Source organism: Orcinus orca, chromosome 20 (assembly GCF_937001465.1).
Source record: "Orcinus orca chromosome 20, mOrcOrc1.1, whole genome shotgun sequence".
Lineage (NCBI taxonomy): Eukaryota > Metazoa > Chordata > Mammalia > Artiodactyla > Delphinidae > Orcinus > Orcinus orca.
Window position 1 is genome coordinate 9540820 of NC_064578.1, and position 21737 is coordinate 9562556.

Genomic DNA, 21737 nt, shown 5'->3' on the forward strand with positions numbered 1-21737 from the left:
GAAGTCTTTTGCCAACATTAAGTGCATTTTTCAAATGCATCAGAAACCCCTTGCTCTCTGGCCCCAGGGCAGGCAGTAACCTAGGGAACATGGTAACTGGCAAGGGTGGTGTTATCAGCGCTGAGAGCCCCAAGGGGCAGTGATGACGCTTTCCTCTAAATTTACCAGGGTGGCCAGAGGAGGTTAGGATCATTTCATTTTTGCTCCTTTTGTAGTTCACTGCACTGCCCTTCCCCTCCACACGTGAGAAAAAAATAGTGAAAACAAGCCAAGGAGAAACACTTCACAGGTCTAATAGTGAACTCACAAGCTGCTGCCAGGCGGTTGTACACATACACACACACACCCCATCAACTGCAGCTGTTGCACGTAATTGATAAGCTAATTATACATAATTATCTAATTACTAAAGGAGGGAGTTATAGCAAGTGCATTAGTAAAGATATTAAAATCGGCTCCTATTAGAATACAATATAGATGATCTTGGTATTCCTGAAAGTCACTCTAACTTTTTGTCTGATAGTTGAGGGCTCTGTAAACAGAGAAAAGTCTTTCTAAATGTTTTAGTGTTATTATGGGTTGGATGATTTTGAGTCATTCCATTAACAGGGTTTTAAAAAGTATCATATGGGGAAAAATTTGTCACATAATTACCCTTTGCAGTGTTGAGTGAATCAGGACTTGTAACAGACTCCTGTGAGTAAAGACAGTCTCCCAAAGGGTGTTCCACAGAAGGCTGGTCCCACAAAATAATAAAAGAGGGGGAAAGTAAGGGCTAAGTGGTAATATAAAACTGGAAAACACTAAGTATCTCTTCCTTGGGTGTTGTATATAATACTGTCCCATAAAATATAAAATGTGGGGGGAGGATGGTAAGTGGTCATGAGGTAAGTTTGGAAAATACTATTATTCTTTTCCTTTCTTAGGTGTGAGAAATTTGCATGTAAAAGGCTCTGATGGTGGTAAAGAATCTGCCTTCCAATTCAGGGGACACAGGTTCAATCCCTGGTCTGCGAACTAACATCCCACAGGCCGCAGGGCAACTAAGCCCGCACGCCACAACTACTGAGCCCATGCGCCCTGGAGCCTGCGGGCCACAACTAGAGAGAAGCCTGCACACCACAGCAAAGAGCCCATGCGCCGCAATGAAAGATCCTGCGTGCTTCAATGGAGATCCTGCGTCTCGCAACTAAGCCCCAATGCAGCCAAAAATAAATTAAATAAATAAATAAAAAATAAATAAATCTTTGGAGGAAAAAGAAAAGGCTCTGATGTGTACTGCATTTCTGAAATAGTTTTGATCACAGAATCCTTCTTTATTTGCCCTCTCTGTGCATCAATAAGTACCAGTGGAATTCATAGACAATCCGTACCCAAGGCCAGGCTACTATTTCCACCTCCACTAGATCTCTGATTCATCCATCATACAGCGCAGCTTTGTTCTGAACTTGCTCCCTGCCAACAGGAACTACCTTACAATACGGTACTTCAGAATCTGAAACCAACCCTCGCATGAACCTTCAAGGAGCATCGTTTTCTACGGATCACTTCTCTCAGGGCTGTGAATGCACTATCTAGATATTTATTTTCTTTGATCAAGTAATTCAATCTTTTATCGAATGTTGCCCACAGTATTTCCTGAGAACGTTAAAGCTCCCATAAATAAATTCTGCATCAAAAAAGAAAAGCCTCCCACTTACAGAGAAGATATAAATTAGCATCTTTGGAGTATAGGTTATTTTAGTAATTTGTTAATTCATACACTCTCTCCTTCCAAAAATGATCTGAGGCATCCTTTTCTTTTTTTTTTTTTTTTTAATGCTATCATCAAAATTCAATGGGCCTTGACAAGCGGAGGGAATGAAAACACAAACCAGCTGGATCCTCCAAAGGCACATCTTCGTTACTTTTACTATTTAACTTTTAACTTTTAATCTTGGGCCATAAAAACTGTCCTAATAAAAGATCCATAAATATCTCCTGAATGTGCAAAGGAGTGACTCTGACGACCCATGAGCATATGCTGGGCTCTTTACACTGATGGGCCTTAGTACCTGTGACTGCCTGAGAAATAACACTGAGCGAGATGCAGAGTCAGATTCTTCCAGGAAATGAAGGGAATCGCTTCTGTTTCCATTTTAAAATTCCATTTCAAAGGAACGAGACTATACCCTTCATTTATTTTTAAGCGAGTCGGGCAGCTTTTGGCATCACTAGTTCAAGCATTTTGGAAAAATTCATCCAGGCCCCACTTATATATAGTGACAGGGTAGCCTGGGCCATGGGCCTCATTGAAATCCCACCTAGAAATCTCTTCTCATCCAGTTTTGCTTTGCACAGAGTAGGGACTCAATTCTTATTTGCTAAACGAATGAAGGAAGGCACCCCATTTGAGTATTCCTCTTTTCAACTGCTTCTAATCACATGTCGAATTCTAAAGTAAATACCATTAATTGCCCAAGAAACAGTTTCAGATTATAAAGCGGGTTTTCTTGAACACATTTAATTCAACGGAACACATTTTTAAAATTACAAACACTCACAACTCCACATGATTTTCCCTCAAACCCTTTTCAAATTAAATTCTAAAAACAAATACACTTTTAAAATTGTATTATCATGATAGTGCATTTCTGCATGAACAATAGCACAAGGATAATGGCTTTTATAATGTGATGCAGAAATGGGAGTTTACAGGAACCAGCAATTTATAATATTAAATACTGGGATTTTTTCCTCCACTTATGTGGCTTTTTTCCTTTTCTGCAATGCACTATTCTGAGGAAACAATATAAGGCTGTGATACTTGATTACACTATCTTGATTACCATTATTTTTCTAGCTTTCTTAAATTAGATCCAAGGAGCATTTCTAAGTTTAGAATATTGGATAGAATATCCTGTGTCTGAAGCCAGCGTTTCTAAAACTCTTTATTTCTTATGCCCAGAGAGTTTTATACAACTTCTTTTCATATGTAAAATGGATCTGTGCGATCCTATCTTACACATTCAATGGAGAAGACTGTGTAAAGAGAAGTAGCTGCGTGCTTTAGCACTAAAGGAATAATCTGTCATAAACACTGCGCTGTATTTAATATTCAGATCGAGACAGCTCTGTCTCATTCTAGCAGACCCTCCTGATAAAAGCCGTCCCATGGCTGCCAGGCCTATCGAGTCCAGCTGAGGACAAACTTCAAGATGAACCTGAAATCAATTTGCCATCAAATTTTCACGCCTCTCCCAGACTATCTGTGGCATTTTAATTACAGGCACCCCAGGCGAGGGGTACAACAGATATTGACACACGGCTCCTACAATAAACTTTATTGGCAACCTCTGTCTGAATGCAGTACTCAACTAGAATAACAAGAAATACAGGCGGATATGGAAGCCAGGAGGTACTGTAATCACTCTGAAACCGTTTTGTTCCAGAAGGCTGGGCCGGTCTTAGGCAACAGGCCTAGGACACAGGATGCCGGGCTCTCAGAAGTGAAAGGGACCTACAAATTAGACGTTCCCGCAATGTCTAAGAGCTCTGCGAGGTCCCGGGATCCTTTTCCACAGGACGGCCAGGTGTCATCTTGTTCCCTTTTCGTTTCCAGGTGGATGTTTTCAGGTTCGCATCATTTCAGAGCTCTCAAAAGATTTCAAATCCTTCTTGAAAGGTCAGGGCCTCTGGGCAGAAGGGGTACCTGTAAACCATGCTGAAAGGCTTGATGTAAGGAGACGGAAATGGATGGTCCCTGATTGTATCTGGAGACCAGGTGTGTGCTGGGGAGAGATGGGCCGCCTTTACATGAACGATAACTGCCTCCTGCTTCTTCCTGATTTCTGTACAGTCTGTAGGAAGGGCCGTGAATATGAAGAGAAAGTGGAAGACGTGAAATTTGTCAGCCACAGTAGATTTCTGTCCTGGGAAAATGAACACCCGGGGACCACAGGCACGCAGTCTCACCCAGGTGCACCGGGCAGCGCATCGCGCTGGCTGAGTTTGCTCTTGGACACGCTGTGCCGGCACTTGTCATCTTGCTCCCTCTGATGGTGACAGGGATGGAGACGGTATTTATGACCACGGCTGTCCTTGTGGTTTTGCACCAGTCACTGCAGCAGGCCCGTCTGCACACGCCGTCTCAAGGAACCCTCCAACGTTTTCGCAAGCGAGCAGCTGACTGAATCCAGTGTGTCTGGTCTCCAAGAAGGGAAGCATGCCTATAAATATATATACAGCCGTACCTCGGATCCTCCTGGGATTGGCTGCAGGAGCCCCGTGGACACCCACATCCGAGGATACTCATGTTCCTTATATAAAATGGCACCGTATTTGCATATAACCTAAGCACACCCTCTCCTATACTTTAATCTCCAGATTACCTGTAACACCTAATACAATGTAAACGGTACAGAAACAGCTGTAAATGCAATACAAATGCTATATAAGTAGTTGCCAGCATGTGGCCAGTTCAAGCTTTGCTTTTTGGGTATCTCTGGAATTTTGTTTCCGAATATTTATGATCCAAGGTTGGTTGAAGGTGGGGACGCGGGACCCCTGGATATGGACGGCCAACTCTATACAGGTCCATTATAAAATTCACTGATAGAAAAGATGTTGGCACACAATTTACGAGTGAAAATATGCAACATTCTTCATTATAAATTCCACAGAGCCAGCTGACTCTCACCCAGTGCTCTCAATGCTTTCTGCCTAATTCTTGCATCCACTGCCAGGAAGCAGTTGGTGAGTGCTGGCTGATGCTTTTAAGTTCACCAGTAAGAATGTTTTTACTTAACCAGTAAGATGAAAGTGAAACCGTCAAAACAGTCATATTTTGAAATGTCACCCATTCTTCAATGGCACCAGCAGCTTCTTTGCTGAGGTAGATCATAGTTTTTCTTTCCTATGCTAAGGGAATATTTCCTCCTTTTTATAATATTCATAAGGTAATGACTAGAGTCATGATACCCTTCATTTAATCTGCATTATTAACACTGTAACGACTTTCCTAAGCCGAGACAATATAAACAAAGCAATCAGTGAAGGCCTGGTGTAGTTTTTGCCCATTTCCGTGGTGTAAATACTCCCAGCAAGGGCTGCTTCAAGCTAGCAAGGTCATGTCAGTGGTCGCAGGGCTGGAGCATTTCTGCCATCCAGACCCAGACAACCCCAGGAGCACAGATAAAAACAGGCAGAGGTCGTTAAACGACTAGGAGGCAAGGAGCTTTAATAACTTCATTTTGAATACAACCTGTTTAAAGGTAAGTTTATGGAATTTAAGTTTTCGTAGTGACTGTGTTTAACAACTCGGTCACAAAATTTCTGCCAGCTCCAGCTCACTGCCAGGTCCCGGGTCCACAGGAGGGGAGGACTTTACTGCTCGCTGGAAACAGTGCCAACGGTGCACAAGCATGAACACACGGATGTGCACATGCACAGGCACACACACACACACGCTAACAGGAGATCCTGCTGGCACAATCCCCTTGTCTTCCTTGAGAGGGAGGTAGTTTTGAACACAGCCTGGGGATCCAGGATCAAGATGTAACAGTAGCAGATAATGAAATATCTGTGTTCCTGGAATGAGTTGGCAGGTTTGACAAAGACAAAGGAGGTGGAGGGACCAGCATTATTCGCCCTTCCGCCCGGGGAACCACAGCACGGAGACGGCCCCGCGGAGGAAGACCCGCCACAGTTACGGCACAGCGACACCTGTGCAGATGGGTTCCTGTCCAGCACCCCTGCTCCAATTTCTCCCTCCATCCCTGGGACCACCAGCTTTTCTTCCGTTCATTTGACACAGAGGGCACGGCCCTTCTTCCATAACGTGTGAGAGACAAGCCACGTTCTTACGCTCTGAATCTTGTTTCCAAGGCAAAAACTGATTTGAGAAATAAAAGAGCGAAAATCCGGGTGGGCATGAGTCTAGCAAACACAGGGACGCCCTGATGTCAAGGCAAGGTGAGCCAACCCTGTTCCGCAGAGCAGTCGGCTGCATCCTGCAGTTAGAGGGCCGTGTCATCTCGCTTAGCGTAAGGTGGTGGGAATCCCGAGGCTCCCCCACACCTTGTGAAGGGGCGACACGGGAAGCGGCATGGGCACGGAACGGAACAGCCAGACGGCGTTTCCCCTGCTACATACCGGAATTCAGATGTGTTCCCAAACAGGCCAGCGCGTGGATCAAGAAGCTCAGGGCTGACCCGGCTAGAGACAGACCCGAGACATTTCTCAAAGGATGCTGGGGGTGGGGACGGTCCGTGGGTGACACTGATGCTGCCTGCTGTTTCCTCAAGGATAAGACACCTAATGTGACATGCTGTGGGCTTCTCTGCATGTCTTTTCAAAGCGTAAAAACACAGACGGTTTTTCATGGATGAACCGGACCTGAAGTATTCCAAAGCGTTCCCTAGAAATGCCAGAGCTGGAAAATAGCTGAGAGACAGAAAACAGAACATCCTACCTCTTGTCAGTAACGTGGTTTGTTTGTTTCCCTTTTCCTTTTTATTTTTATCCCTGAGGGTCAGTTGCTTAAAATAAACATCGGTGTTTCCTAGGCACGATTTACATTTCGAATGTGAAATCTAATCTATGGTGGTTGGCCGGAAAGAAATATTTATATGTATGTATTTCTGTTCATCTTGTCTTTCGAAAAGGAGTCAACACACAGAGATCGTTCATACTCTTTGTACTCCTGGTTGACTCTTTCCCTTCTCTGCTCTCTGTTGCCTGAATGTAAGAGCAGTCTCAGGGTCTATCCTTTTAGGCGAGATAATGTTGCCCTTGCTAGAAAGATCTCGCTTCCCCCGTATTTACGGCAACGGCACAGATGAGGAGGGACCTGGCCTGAAGGAACTGGGGCATAGCGTAAAACAAGCCCTGGGTAAGAAACAGTCATCACAGAACCTCCAAAGGGGGTCTACCCCGTAGCGCCCTTCCCACCCGGCAGTGCAGCACCCCTGGATCCAGGCATCAGGCAAGTGTGGGAAAGGTGACCAGGGTCTCAAACCTGCCCGTCAACATGTGGGTGGGTGGATGCATTTTTGCAGATTCTTGGTTAGACTTTCTGGGGGTGGAGAGAATCAAGAAGGAGAGGGCTCAGGCTCTCTTTCCTTTTATCTTCTCTTACGTTAAAATAAAATGTTATGGGCGCCCGAGTACTACTCTTCATTTCAGAGAGTGGCCAAGTCGCCGGCCAGATTCGTTTCTGGGGCGGGAGTGATACAGAAAGTCTGCGCGTGCCAAGAACGCGTGCAGGCACCGGGCCAAGAGAGCGCGGCCTTTCTGTCTGCAGGGAGAGCGGGAGGCCGAGTTATGTTTGGAGGGATGCCTCCTGCCTCTGATGTCGTTTTTTTTCACGTCCACGGAAGCCACTCCCCCTAGTCCTGAAGCCCGAGGCCTCCCTCTCTAGGCAGACCCTGCTTAGCAGAGCCACCCTCTTTGGGGCACCAACCAACCCGACGCCCAGCAGAGGGTCTGGGAGCCTGGGGGGTCTGCAAGAGGCTAACCGGACACAGCATTGCCTGTGCCTTCCCTCTGGATCCTTTCTCCCCTCTGGAGCTCGGCCAAGGAAATGCAGTTTGCCGAGCCAAGCCCCTGCTTCCCTCTCCAAATCACATCGCTCATGATTAGGGGGAGAGAGGCCTGCATCTTCCTCCCCAGCCCTGGAGTCCTCTCCACCCACTCCCGATACAAAATCAGTTCATCTGGGTAATTTTTAAAGCGCAGCGCTCGGGCCAGCTGGAACTAGCTGCCTCTTCCTGGCCAAATGCTTCGAGTTTCTTCCAGCCTCAAGCCGACGTGCTCCGGGTACCAGGAGAGCCCGAGATACGGCCAGGCCTGGAGTGAGGCGCTGGCTAGAGAGGCTGCCCAGCAGCTAGCTGCCCAGGTTGGGAGCAAGCAGAAAGCCTCAGTTTTTGGTGCAGCGCCTCAGCCCCGAGAGGCAGGTCTCTGAGATTCCAGGGCTCTGAAACCCCGGACAAGCTGGGTATCTGGTGTTGGCCGAGGCCCTCTGGCTTCCAGGGCCAAATCCGTGGCCTAGCCCAGAAAAAAAGTAAGATGATTTTCCTGGAGAAACAGATTCGCTTTATTTGCTTTGGTCTCTTCCAGCTCATGAGTGACCTGAGTGCCACTGAGAGGGCCCCAGGGGACCCTGACTTTATTCTAGAAATAGGCTAGTTAAATAAGGCATTGTCAAGCCAGAAGCTGCCTCGGACTCTTGGCAAGTGTGTTGACTCAGTATGAAATAATATAAACAGAAAAGAACAATATTCCCTGTTTTCTCACTCCAGGCATTTTCGAGGCTGGGAATCGGTATTCAGTTGGAATGGGCCAAGAGCTTGCAAAAATAAGTTCTGTGTATTTAAAAGATCTTTAGATTTGAAGTTCTGAAGCATGGGGGGCTGCCAGGTGTGAAGGTTCCAAAGGGTACCTATTGTGCTTTGGGGACTCAGAAAAGCTCAAGGAGAGCCCTGCGTGGAGAGAAGGGATTGTGTAAAATGCACCCTTTGTCTCCTTTCAGGCCCAAACACACATGCATAAGCATACACAAAAACATGCACATTTATACATTCTTCTTCTGGGGGCCCTGCAATTCTTCCTAGTCATTATTCATGTTAATTAATGTGTGTTTGGTCTCTAAACTGGTCGGCTTAGGAACTCGAGATGTTCTAGAAAGTAAATAATCCAGCTGTGCCTACCACAGAGGGCCCCAGGCATGAACCTGCAGCCCCTCTGACGTGGGGTGGCTCAGAGGGAGAATTCAGAGTCCGGGCCAAGCCTGCAAGCCCCTGACGAGCCTCACTTTTGCTGTTTGGAACCTAGAATTAACTCTTCTCTCCTCCCCGATTCACAGAGATGCTTTGAGGAAGAACCGAGTCATATTTCATCAGTTTTGGGTGCCGAAGGAATTAAAAAAGATAGTATTACTAAAACCCCGTCGCCACTCTTTCCCACTTCGGGGTCCCAGGCAGTCCTCTGAGAATTTCTAAAACAGCAAAGCAACATGGCCCTTTCCATGCCCGATGAGCTCGGGAAGAAAACCGTGACAAGAAATTCTGAGAAATACTTGAAATTTTGTACAGAGATGCTTAAAAACCCACAATGGATAAATGCATTCCGAGGGAACAACCGCCTTGCTGATAAACACTGGTTCAGAAAATAATTTATTTACATTTGTGAATCTTAGAGAGTACCTTTCTCAAAGGATTTTCTTTAAGAAAGACAATCTTCTTGAATTCACTGTTCTTCAACTTTTCCCCCCCTTCGGGGATATTTGACTCTCTTCACTTGCCAAAGATCTGTTTCCTGATACATCCTAGAGAATATATGAGTTCATTTTTCCATGGATGCATTTCTATACACCTGGTATTTCAGTTATTTATTAACCATGCCTAGTTTTGTGGTTTCTAGCTTTATATCTTTAAAGTCATTAAAACTTAATAGGAGCATTAATCATAAAAGAAATCTATCAAACACAGTTGCCAAGCACTTTTTTCCCCCCTGACTGACATCTTTAAAATGTATTTCAATGTTATTTATTTCATCACACACAGGGAATAAAAAAAAAAAAAAAACTTGCAGCTTCCAAGTTCAGAGAAAGCATAAAAATGTGATTTACTATTTATTGTACAGTTAGGCACATGCATATTATACACTGCATGTTAATCTTCAACTGCTAAGTTTAGCAAATTTGACAACACTAACCGTTTGCTAGTGAGGAGAAAGAATCAACATCTGTTCTCTTCCAGATATGAGTCCTTCTTGGGAGGAATCAGAAATACACCCAGGCCTCCTCTTTTCTGGGTAAACTGATCGAATGCAGGCTGTTTAAATGAACGGTCAAACCACAATGCCCCCTGGTGGTGAGATAATGCATAAACATTTGTTAGTGTTTCTGCACACTGTGAATATTTGCAAGAGAAACTTAATTTTTAATGATGTGGAAAGTGTTAGTTTTAAAAATGCAAATGCAAAAAAGCATGGCACATTGATGGTGTTTTAAGTGGAAAACAGTCACTTTACTGTTAGTTAAATTAGAGGCATATGTAGTTTAAACCATCTTGATCAAAGTGTTTATGTTTTATTTATTTTTTTTACAATAAGGGATTATATTTTAATCCGTACTAAAGACTTAGAGTATGGGGGCGAAAATCAGAATTGCAGCTTATGTAGTTTTTAAACTAAATCTACAAGAGTGGAACTGTCAGCAGCTACTTACAGGTAGGACTATGGGTCTGTTAGCTTACTGTTACCACAGTTAAAACAGAAGGAGAGCAGAGTCCAGATTTTACCACGGGCCGGAAGGCTCCATCTTCCCCTCATGCTCTCAGCATGCACCTCCTATAAGCAGCTTACAGGGAATTTCCTCGGGTCAGATATAAATCGTGACTCTCAGGTTCCCTTAATCCAGACAGACACTGCTTGTGAGTTGGGCCTCATCAATCTCAAAACAGGCAGCAACACACGGAAGACGGGGCTGTGAGAAGGCGCTAGTACGTTCAGTGGGAACACGTGAGACGTGGACACGTGGACCACACAAACGACACTGACGTCTTGTAGGAATCAAGGAACACGGCACCTTCCTTTCTCAGAAGGCAGTTCGTCTGCTAGCTCTGGAAGTGGGAGTTGGTGGGGGGGAGGAAGATGGCGGTTTATGGTGGGGAGAGGAGTAACTGGGACTGTTTTCCTTCTTCTGCCGAGAAGCTGAGCCCTTCACAGTGCCAGGGCACACGGCAGGTGCAGAGTGAGAGGCCCCCGGGTACCCTGGCCCCTGGTCCGGAGCTGCCCACGTCGCTAATAATGACTTGTTTCGGATGCAAAGCATTTCGAGACACTTCCCTGACGGCTGGGGTGATACTGCCAAGACATGCCATAGAAGGATGTTGCCATGAAAATATAATCCACGCTAAAACCTGTACATGGATGTTCATAGCAGCATTATTCATAAGAGCCAGAAAGTGGAAACAATGCGAACGTTCAACTGATGAATGGATCCGTGAACTGTGGTATATCCGCACAATGGAGTATTACGCAGTCTTAAAAAGAAACGAAGGAGTGATAGACGCTACAACACAGATGAGCCTTGAAAACATTATGCTAAGTCAAAGAAGCCACACACAAAAGACTACGGATTACATAACTCCATTCATAGGAAATGTCAGTGGCAAATCCACTGAGACAGGAAGCAGATGAGTGGTTGCCTAGGGCTGGGAGAAGGGGCGGTTGGGGTGATGGCTAAGGAGTGTGGATCTTCCTGGGCTAATAAAAATGTTCTAAAATGGATGGTGGTGATGGACGCACCATTCTGTGAACATAAACACTGAATCGTACACTTTAAATGAACGGCTTGTGCAGTTGGTGCCTTACGTGTGAATAAAGGCTTTTTTTTTTTTTTAAAGGATTTCAGAGGGCTAAGGACAGGCAGACCCTGTACAGTTCCGATGGACCTAAAAGTGACCCAGGGAGAAGGAAAACAAGGAAAGGGTAACAGCCTCCAGGGAAGCACACTACAACCCTGGGTCGAGCTGAAAGCCCCATCTCATTTCTTCAAAGGGGATCTGACCCAGCTCCACGCCCCCAGAAACCTTCCACCTAAAACTCCAGGAGGACATTATCTCTCTCTCCAGATCCTGAAATCTAAGGATGGAGCGCTCTGGGGCTTTCGGCCCTCACTGCCACCCTGCACGCCCGTCCAATAAAAGCCATCATCCTCCCCCACGAGAGATCTGGATTCAATTAGTCTGGAGCATCACTATTTTTCACGAATTTCCCAGGCGATCCTAGCGCACAGCCCAAGCTAAGGACCACCGTTTGGGAGACAGCCAGCTAAAAAGCTGGAGTACAGTGAGAAGGGAAGCTGGGAGAAATGGGCGGCAGCGTTCCATTTTGCAGGAAGCCTCTACTTCTGATTTCTTCCCATCTCCCAAGTTCGTATCAAAAACACTGTGCATGGCTGCAGCAGGCGGGCCGTGGTCATCCTGGGCCCTCCTGTCCGACGGTTTTTGCCAATAATGCCAGAAATGTTTACACAAACACAGATACCCGAACTGACCTGTCTGATTTTTTACAATAGGCAGGCACTCTTCCAAGAATAGTTTCATTATACAAAAAAAAAAAAAAAAAAATCCCTGCAGAGGGGGAGGGCGCTTATGTGCCAAGTTCAGACTTCTGTGGATATGGACTAAGAACTTCAACTGCTGGCTCCTGGCCGACCCTCTGTCCTGCCCGCCATTCTTCACTGCTGAACGTTCGAGGATAAAAGCCTTCCCGCCCCCAGCTCCACGCCAGCAGGGCTGCGTGTATTTCCCTGGCTGGGTTTTAATCCAAGCCAAACATCAGCGAACCTGAGTGTGGTACCTGCATCACTCACTGCCCAGAGAGGGAAGCACACTGGCTCTGAATCCTCCCTTTGGCAACTTCTTTGAGCCAGAAAATACCGACTCCTCGCAGGCCCGGCACAGGCGTAGTTATACACGTTCTCTCTGGGTCTGTACTTATTGATGACAATTCTGGAAAACATTGCCTGAATAATTCATGATAGGAAAAAAAAAAAAAAAAAAAGCTCTGGAATTAAATGACATGACTGGAGCTTCCAGCACCAACATCCACGTGTTCCCAAAAGAGCCAGTCCAGCTGGAAGGCGGCTGGGAAATAAACAGGAGGACCCCCAAAACGAGCTCCCCATTTTGTAAATGGTCATGAGGCATCCCCCCACCCCCGTCACACACATGCTCAGGTGTCTCGGTCAGGTGCCCTGGCAGCACGTGCCTGGAACATCTCGCCGGGGTTTTACTCGACGTGGTGAATGGTACCCACTCAGTGAGAAACGTGTGGTATGTTTAAAAAAAAAAAAAAAAAGACAGATGGAGAAAGAAAGGAATCAAAGAAGGAGAGGAGAGAGGGAGAAGGAAGTATAAGAGTGGTGGCTGTGTTCTGTGCACAGGGAAACTGAACGGCCACGGGGATGATTCAGTTTAATCTTGGCAACCGGGATGGAGACGTAACACCCTCAGTAAATGCCAAGCAATCCATACGGTTTTTTTAAAGGCCCATCTTCTCCCCGCCGCACACGTACTCACACACACAATTAGTACCGCACTGACTGTAAACAGCAGCTCACCCAGGCTGGCAAAACCCTCCACTGGAAAACTGCAAGGGCACCACACACCAAAACCTTCAACGGGCACTTACAAACCATTCTTGCCTGCTCTTCTGTTTCGCTGTGTTTTTTGCTTTTCTTTCTCCTTGCGCTAAATCAAACTTTCAACCTACTTCCTCCCCATCTGCCTCTCTTACCTCCTTCTTAAAAGACTCAAAGCAGTGAGGCCTCAAAACGGTAAGGATTTGGTACCACTGAATCCTAGGCAGCCAAAAGCAGGAATGGCTGTTGATAGCCTGGAAACGTGAAACGTGAGGGCAGAGCCCAGCCCCATGGCATGAAATCCAAGCTCTCAACATCCAGAGAAAATGGCACCTACATCGCCTTGACCTTATTCTTTTCCCGAGTCCATTCCATGGATATAGTTTACCCTGGCTGCTGTCAAATCCTGTGCCGGATACGGGTGCTAGAGATAAGCAAATAAAACCCAGTCCTCATGCGTGAAGCGGCCAGGCCTGGCGGGGAAGACGGTGAAGAGAGCAAGCAGTGACTACACAGTACGAGCAATGGTCTAAGAGGAGGTGGGGAGAAGCTCTGAGCGGCAATGCAGGGAGCCCTTCCATAACCCAGCACGTGGACCCAAAGACAGCTGCTGAGTGACCCGAGTCTCTGCCAGTGGCCGACGGACAGGAAATCCCCACGAGTCTCACCTGGTCCTCTAGGAGGGTTAACCACGGTGAAAAGCAGAGATGTGGAACAGGGGCCAAGATAAATAAAAATACAAGGGGCTGGTAGACAGCCAGGGGTTCCCCATGGGCCAGTCAGAGAGACGGTGCACTGTCCGTGCTGCCCCCCCTGCAGGAGCAAGGCCAGGTGGAAAGGAACATCTTGTTGCCTCCCCCAAGCAAGGCCATTACGATGAAGTCGGGGCCCTGAGTCTCACCCCAAGGCTGGATGCCTAGAACTGATCAGAGACAAGAACTCACCATTTTTCATATGGAAGGAAAGAGGCCCAGATGGTTTCTACACTTAGTAAAATCCAGTTTTAATCAAACTCTGTTAATTATTGACTCAGCGAGGATGAAACTAGAATAAAATCATTTTTGCCTTAAGCCAAACTATTAAGAAGCCTCATATAGTTAATAGACTAAAAGTCCTCAGAATTATTCCTTTCGCCTCTGTGATATTCAACCTTAACTCAATCATTACTGTGCTTATCTCTCAATGACAATGAAGGAGAGACAACTGAAGACTTTGAATTTGTATTTAAGAAAAAAAGAGTCCCGAATAATCCTATCAAACACTACCATGCTCTTTCACTGAATCAACAAGACAACATAATGTCCCTTCTGAATTTTTCTTATCATGGAAAGCTCCCGATTTCTGCATGCCACCAATTTCCCTTGAAGCCCAGTGTATGCAGCCTTTCCTGTCTCTGAATCATTCACACTCCCAGCAATACCATTATACGTGGGTCATGATTCTCAGTAGGAAGACATGGGTTTTTTTGTTTTTTGTTTTGTTTCAACGTTCTTATTGGAGTATAATTGCTTGACAATGGTGTGTTAGTTTCTGCTTTAGAACGAAGTCAATCAGTTATACATATACAGGAAGAGTTTTTATTTTATCATAAACTTTGTGAGCAGGGCATGTGAAGTTTGGAAAAATGGTCCTTCCCGCTAACCTTGCCCTGAGGTGGGCGGAGACGTGCCCCCCCAACCCCCAATCCTATAAGCTCTGAAGGGACTCGAGTGAGTCCCCCCGATGATGGGGTGAAATTTACAAAGCAACACGAACAACCCTCAGAGGACGGGATAGGAAGTCTAACAAAGTTCCTTCTATTCCCTTTATGTTGATGACCTTGATGATTTCCTAAAAATAACATATTCCCTTAAGACGTGTTTTCCCCAAGTCTCAGTACTTCCAGTATATAATTAGTCTACCTTTTCATTTTTTTTTTCTTTTTTGAGATATAACAGCACAGCCTCTGATGAAAAACAGTCAAGGGTGACACCTCCAGACCCAGCCACTGCCCCTGCGCTGCAGTGCCAATGTCCACACCATGAGGACTCTGTAATCACGAAGGCTGCTTGGATCCAATCAAGTTAGATCCAACTTAAATATGCAATAAGGTGTTGGTGGAGGACATTACACACACACTATCTCTGCTCACGAACCAATTATCCTAATGCCCATTCACTATTTCAATAATGATTGTCATTGGTATAGCCCCCAAACAGACCCATAGCTTAAAATTATTTGGCCTCATGAACATAAAGCACACAAGCTGAGAACCCGCTGCCTTAGGCTCAGATCTCTGCCGACGGCCAGTAGTCACAGTAAGAGGTTACCAGTGGAGGATTCCAGCTTCAGTTATTAGCAAACGGCCAGACTCCTCACAGACGTGCTGGATTCAGGGGTAAAGAAGCTCCTCCACCCATCTCAGATTCTTATATTCATGTGGTGGAAACAATTACAATTAAAAACAAATCTTGGTAAAACAAGAAGATGCCACTGCGCTGCTATCAGAATGACAAAAAGCCAGGACGCTGGCAGCACCAAATGCTGGCAGGGCTGTGGAGCCACAGGAACCCTCGTTCACGGCTGGGGGCAACGCAGAGTGGGGCAGCCCGGGTCAAAGACAGTCCTGACACTTTCTTACAAAACTAAACATACTCTTAGCACATAATCCAGCCATTGTGCTCTTCAGTGTTTATACAGATGAGCTGAAAACTTATGTCTAGACAAAAACCTACACAGGGATGTTTATAGCAATTTTATTCTTAATCGCCCAAATGTGAAAGGAACCAAAATGTCCTTTAGTAGGTGAATGGATGAATAAGCTGGGGTACATCCAGACAATGGCATATGATTCAGCGCTAAAAAGAAATGAGCTATGAAGCCATGAAAAAGACATGGAGGACCCTTAAATGCCTATTTCTAAGTGAAAGAAGCCCATGGGAAAAGGTTTCTAGCTATAGTTGTATGACTCCAACTATATGACATTCTGGAAAAGGCAAAACTGTGGATACAGTCAAAAGGTCAGTGGTTGCCAGAGGTGAGAGGTGAGGGAGGGTGCACAGGTGGAGCGCAGAGGGTTCTTAGGGCACTGAAACTATCCCGTGCAGTATTATAGTGGTGGATACATGTCATCGTACATTGGTCCAAATGCATGGAACGTACAACACCAAGAGTGAACCCTAATGTAAACTATGGCCTTCGGGTGACAATGATGTGTCACTGTAGGTTCATCGATTGTAACAAATGTACCCCTCGGTTGGCAGGGGTGCCCACAGGGAGGGAGACTGTGCAAATGTGGCGCAGGAAGTATACGGGAAATCTCTGTACCTCCCACTCGATCTTGTCGTGGCCTGAAAACAGCTCTAAACGAATAAAGTCTAGGGTTTCCCTGGTGGCGCAGTGGTTGAGAGTCCGCCTGCCGATGCAGGGGACACGGGTTCGTGCCCCGGTCCGGGAAGATCCCACCTGCCGCGGAGCGGCTGGGCCCGTGAGCCATGGCCGCTGAGCCTGCGCATCCGGAGCCTGTGCTCCGCAACGGGAGAGGCCACAGCAGTGAGAGGCCCGCGTACCGCAAAAAAAAAAAAAAGAATAAAGTCTAAAAAGAAATGAAAAGATCTTGGAAAGGAACAAATTCTGAATGATATTGAAAGAAAACCTGCTAGCGGTGCAAAAGGTGGGTCTTTTGTGTGGATCCATACGGTTGTGGAATCGTTTGGTCCAGTTTCCCAGTGTGCATATACCTCCACCCCCCCCCCCCGCCCCCCTGCAGCCACAGGCCTGAGTAGAAACATATCTATCAGAGGGTTACCAGTTACTTTACGCCGAGGCCAAAGGCGTACACAGAGGGTTTCGGGCCTCAGCATCTGATACCCCCGTGGCTCCCCGGAGAAACATTCCTGACCGTGCCTCCTTCCAGAGTTTGCTACTGACATCATTCTTGGCAAAAGTTAACTTCCTTGATTTCTGAGCGTTTCATTCTCCTTCTGGAAGGTTTGACAGAGGCTGACGAGAGAGAACAGATGAGTGATGGCCTGTGTCTTCAGCAGCGACCTCTCTCCTTCCATGCAGATGGCCTGGGGAAACGTGTCACAGGGAGGCTGGAGTGACCTGTCCACGTCTCGAGCCCTGGCCCTCACCGAGCCTCCCACCCCAAGCTGCTGGTCTGCTTCTAACGGAGGCCCGTTTGGACCGTATCGCTGACAACTAGCTTTGGGTTGTCAACACATCCTTACCTTCCGCGACCGCATGCACAAAAGCAAGCGGGCTGGAGCAACCCATTTACCACCACACACCCGGGGACATGCAACGGTCCTGGAGCGGCACGGACACCTCTTACAGTGGCTGAGTTAGCTGGACAGACCCACAGGACGTGGGTTCCTCCCTTAAATCCCACCTTCGGGTCATCACAGACACGGAATCCTCCCCTCGGGCTACATTCCACAAGGACATCTTCTCCATTTGTTTAGAGCTTTAAGAAGGCAGAACACCAGCGATGACTACAAACAGGTGCTTGACTTTCTTAAGCCACAGGGAGATGAAGAATGAATGGGGGGAGGCAGGGCTCCTCCCTCCGGAGGAGAGAGGTGGCGCTTCAAGCTCACAGAAGGCGTGACAGGGACGGGGGACAAGCCTGGGGACTCAGGGGAGCGGAAGCAAGCCAGAGGGGGCTGCGGGACAAGGGCGGCCAGTGAAGCGAAGTTAACACCAGGTGGAAAAACAGTCCAAAAGAGGGATGAGCTCTACTTGGACCAAAATTCCAAGAGCAAAAATGAAAAGCAGATTCAGGCACCCCGACAAGTGTTCAGAAGACTTCATGGTGTTGCATCTAAAACCTTCCTGTCTTTGACGGAGCTGCGTCTGAACCAACGTGGATGGGTTCATCACAATCCTACAACATAAGGATCACAGATAATCCTCTAAAAATAACCATAAAAAATCATAAAGCTTGAAAAAAGAACTAATGACTGAAATCTGAAAACGATCCAAACTTATACTGTTTTGTTTTGTTTTAACATTTTCAGAACTCAGTTTTCTTACTTGTAAGAATGGACACATAATACTGTGTGATCAGTATGTCGTAGGGAAATGAAATGAATTAATAATTAGAATAATAACCAGAAACATGTACTCAATAAATACAAGGTGGTATTGAAATAAACTATATATGTCTTTTAAAAAATTTAAAAAATAAAATTTTCCTGTCTTAGGGAATTTCTGATAATTAGAAATAAGTTTATTGATTGTGATTCTTTGATGACATAGTCATTTGAAATCGTAAGAGTAATTTATGGTTATTGAAAAATGAAGAGAAAGAAAATCAAGCACAGGTTGGTCTAAGCTAAAACATGATTCTTTTCCCATAGCTTCCTACCCAAACCTACCCTCCCCCCGGGGGGGGGGAATGCCTGATAAACTGTCTGCCACACATCTTCCTATGTGTACACAGATGCTTTTTTTTTTTTTTTTTTGCGGTATGCGGGCCTCTCACTGCTGTGGCCTCTCCCGCCGCGGAGCACAGGCTCCGGTCGCACAGGCCCAGCGGCCACGGCTCACGGGCTCAGACGCTCCGCGGCATGTGGGATCCTCCCGGACCGGGGCACGAACCCGCGTCCCCTGCATCGGCAGGCGGACTCTCAACCACTGCGCCACCAGGGAAGCCCACAGATGCATATTTTAAAAATGATTCTTAATTAAAAACAAGACAAATCAATGAAACATCTCTACTTTGCAGTATGTCATGTCTGAGAGCCCTGACCCCCAGGCTCAGCCACGGAATAAGAGGCCTCCGTCCATATGATGGTGGCAAATGGGGTGGGGTAGAGCAGCTAGGGAGGAAATAACAAGCCTCTCAGAGGACAGGCCTAAAGCCCTCAGAAACACCTGTCACCCTGCAATGGACATCAGCCTCTTACTCCACTGACAGGCCTTCCTCCGGCTACAGGATCTGGACTGTAATTACAGGAAAGGCCATACCGTAAAGATGGGGGGAGGAGCTAATTGACCAAAAGTTCAATGTGCTGACTCAAGGACCGATGGCCAAGCCTTAAATTTCTTTTCCTCCAAAAGCCACTGATGTGCAGTCCATTAAGTGGCAACCATGCAGACGCAGGAGATGGGGTGCTTCCCACAAAAACACATGCCTGAGTCTCCACCAGAGACGCCTGGCCTTTGCATCAGAAAGGTCTTTGGAGTGCTGCCGGACAAGAGGATTTTCAAGAGGCACGAAACCGATTTTTGCTGGTTGTATGTTCTTTTGTGTGTTTGTTGCTTTGTGTTTGTTTCATGTTTGTTTATCGACCTGCCCAAGATGAAAAAGCAAAGGCACCGCCTTGAGATCCAGACCTCCTCTAAGGCTCTGGTTCCCAACTCCGTTACCTTCCAATCATCGTAAAAGACTGGAATCCTTGCCCTGCTTAGGAAAGAAGTGTTAGCATTAATCGATCCGAATGGAGAGAAATTTTCAGATGATCCCGTATCATGCAGTGGGTAAGAACACAGACTTCAGAGGTTCAGACAACTATCTCCGCTGTACGCAGCTGGCCTGGTTACTTATCTTCTATGTGTCTCGGTTTTCTCACATCTGAAATGAGGATAAGGGGCTTCCCTGGTGGCGCAGTGGTTAAGAATCCGCCTGCCAATGCAGGGGACACGGGTTCAATCCCTGGTCCGGGAAGATCCCACACGCCACGGAGCAACTAAGCCCGTGAACCACAACTACTAAGCCCACACTCCAGAGCCTGCAAGTCACAGCTACTGAGTGTGCGTGCCTAGAGACCGTGCTCCGCAGCGAGAGAAGCCACCGCAGTGAGAAGCCCGTGCACCGCAACAGAGTAGCCCCCCGCTCACCGCAACTAGAGAAAGCCCGTGCGCAGCAACGAAGACCCAACTCAGCCAAAAATAAATAAATTAAAAAAATTTTTTAAATGAGGATAAGAGTGTGTTGAGGTGTTCGTTTATGTAAAGTACGCAGAAAGAGTGCCATGGTTATATATACATATAAGTGCACGCCAAGTGCTATATAGGTATTAGCTATATTTATTATGTTGTTTTCACTGTTGTGTCATCGATCAGAACTTGTAAAGAATGACTCTCTTGAAACACCCTGAAGATATTACAAATGGCCCACCTGACACTCTAGGGGCCTAGAATGACCAAATGCAACTGCTCCTCTCTGCTGTAGAGGGAGTAACAGAAACACATGAATGACGCACACAAGTGGACACAGCTTGATGCGACGGCTGTGTTCCTGAAACCGTGTGTGCACGCATCAAACCATACACCCAATCAACTCCGGCCAGACTGCCACTGCAGTGGATCCTGCGGGAATCCTCTCTGCTCCAGGAAACGCTGCTAGACCACAACAATGCTAACCACCTGTCTTAATGCCCAAAGTCTTAACGGAGGACATTTTCTTACGCAGCTCCAGCTTACCGCTGGAGAATGAGGGTGAGGCCCGAGCAGACAATGGAACGCGGAAACATAGATCATTCCTTTCGGTAACTGGCTCGAAGTTTTCCCAGCCATCTGCCAGGAGGAGGGCCCAGCTGTGACAGCAAAACATTACTGAGATTCCCAAAGGTGTGACTGCTACGCAAGAGGCCAGTCTGTAGTCCGCAGGAAGGACTATGATGCTTCTATCAAAATATCACTTTGTGAGGATGGCAGATAAAGAGTATCTCCCACACTGACCCCAGATGATTAGTCAGAGCCACTTGGAGTCATGGGTCGAGCATGATTCTGATTGATTAGTGATGTCTGTCACGGTTAAAGGACTTGGGAGTAGATGCACGCATGCCGGTACTCACCATTCCCATACTTATGGTGCACAAGTAAAAAGTGTAACAGGGATAAAGCTCCTGGTAATTTGTCAAAAGGCTACAGATTAAGGGAAAACACACATCTGGGTGTGGTGCTGCACATTCTCTCGGAGACACTTACTCCCTGAATTACAACTCTAGGTTGCTGCAAATTATTCGGGGCACAGAAGCACCCCAATAAAACTTCCCTTAGCCCAAAACACATATAGAAAACTTACACATAAACCCAGTCTCCCTTGGGAGGGAAGGGAAACATGGACTCTGTAAATACCTCCCAGTGGCAGGCCCTGGGCTCTCTTCCCAAGGTCAGAGATCATGTCTTGGTCACTGCCAAGGTTCCAGACAGACGTAGCAAAGTGTCTGACGTGATACACAATCCATCCAATATGGGTTGGATGTTGAACATGTTTGATTCCAACACAGTGTGTGGTGGGCTTTACACATGATGACAAAAGTGCGGCTATGAAGTCAGAGGAATGGGCTTAACTGCTAAAGGGTCACTGAGGTGGACCCTCCAGTGGACCGTGTCATGGGTCAACGTGCCCACTGTCTAGAGAGAAAACATAAGTAAGTGAGTTTGGAGACACACGCAGGTGCGCATGCACACCTTCAGAAGACACGTGTCCTTCGTGGTTGTGGGGCTGAGAACACAGCCCTCATTCAATCGCTACTGGCCTTTGGCTCAAGCCTTCCCCTCACTCCCTATCGGCTGTACACACAGCACTGTCACCTGACGGGACCATCTGCTGTACTCGCTGTGGAAATGCCACCTATCTTCTGGCTGTTCATCTAATCGCGACATGAAAGCAGCC

General features: G+C 46.7%; 1 protein-coding gene across 4 annotated transcripts in view; it reads right to left on the reverse strand.

The window, feature by feature from the left end:
• The window catches only part of WWOX (WW domain containing oxidoreductase), a 976221-nt gene that overhangs the window by 622580 nt on the left and 331904 nt on the right, over positions 1-21737 (reverse strand). Inside the window, exon 9 of one of the 4 annotated variants that reach the window (XM_033406433.2) lies at positions 1384-9845. The exons of the other annotated variants lie outside the window; for them this stretch is intronic. Within the exon in view, the coding sequence (XP_033262324.1) occupies positions 9717-9845 (129 nt within the window). The 3' untranslated portion in view covers positions 1384-9716. Of the gene's footprint in view, positions 1-1383; positions 9846-21737 lie in introns of those variants that run through there. 4 annotated transcript variants of the gene reach the window in all.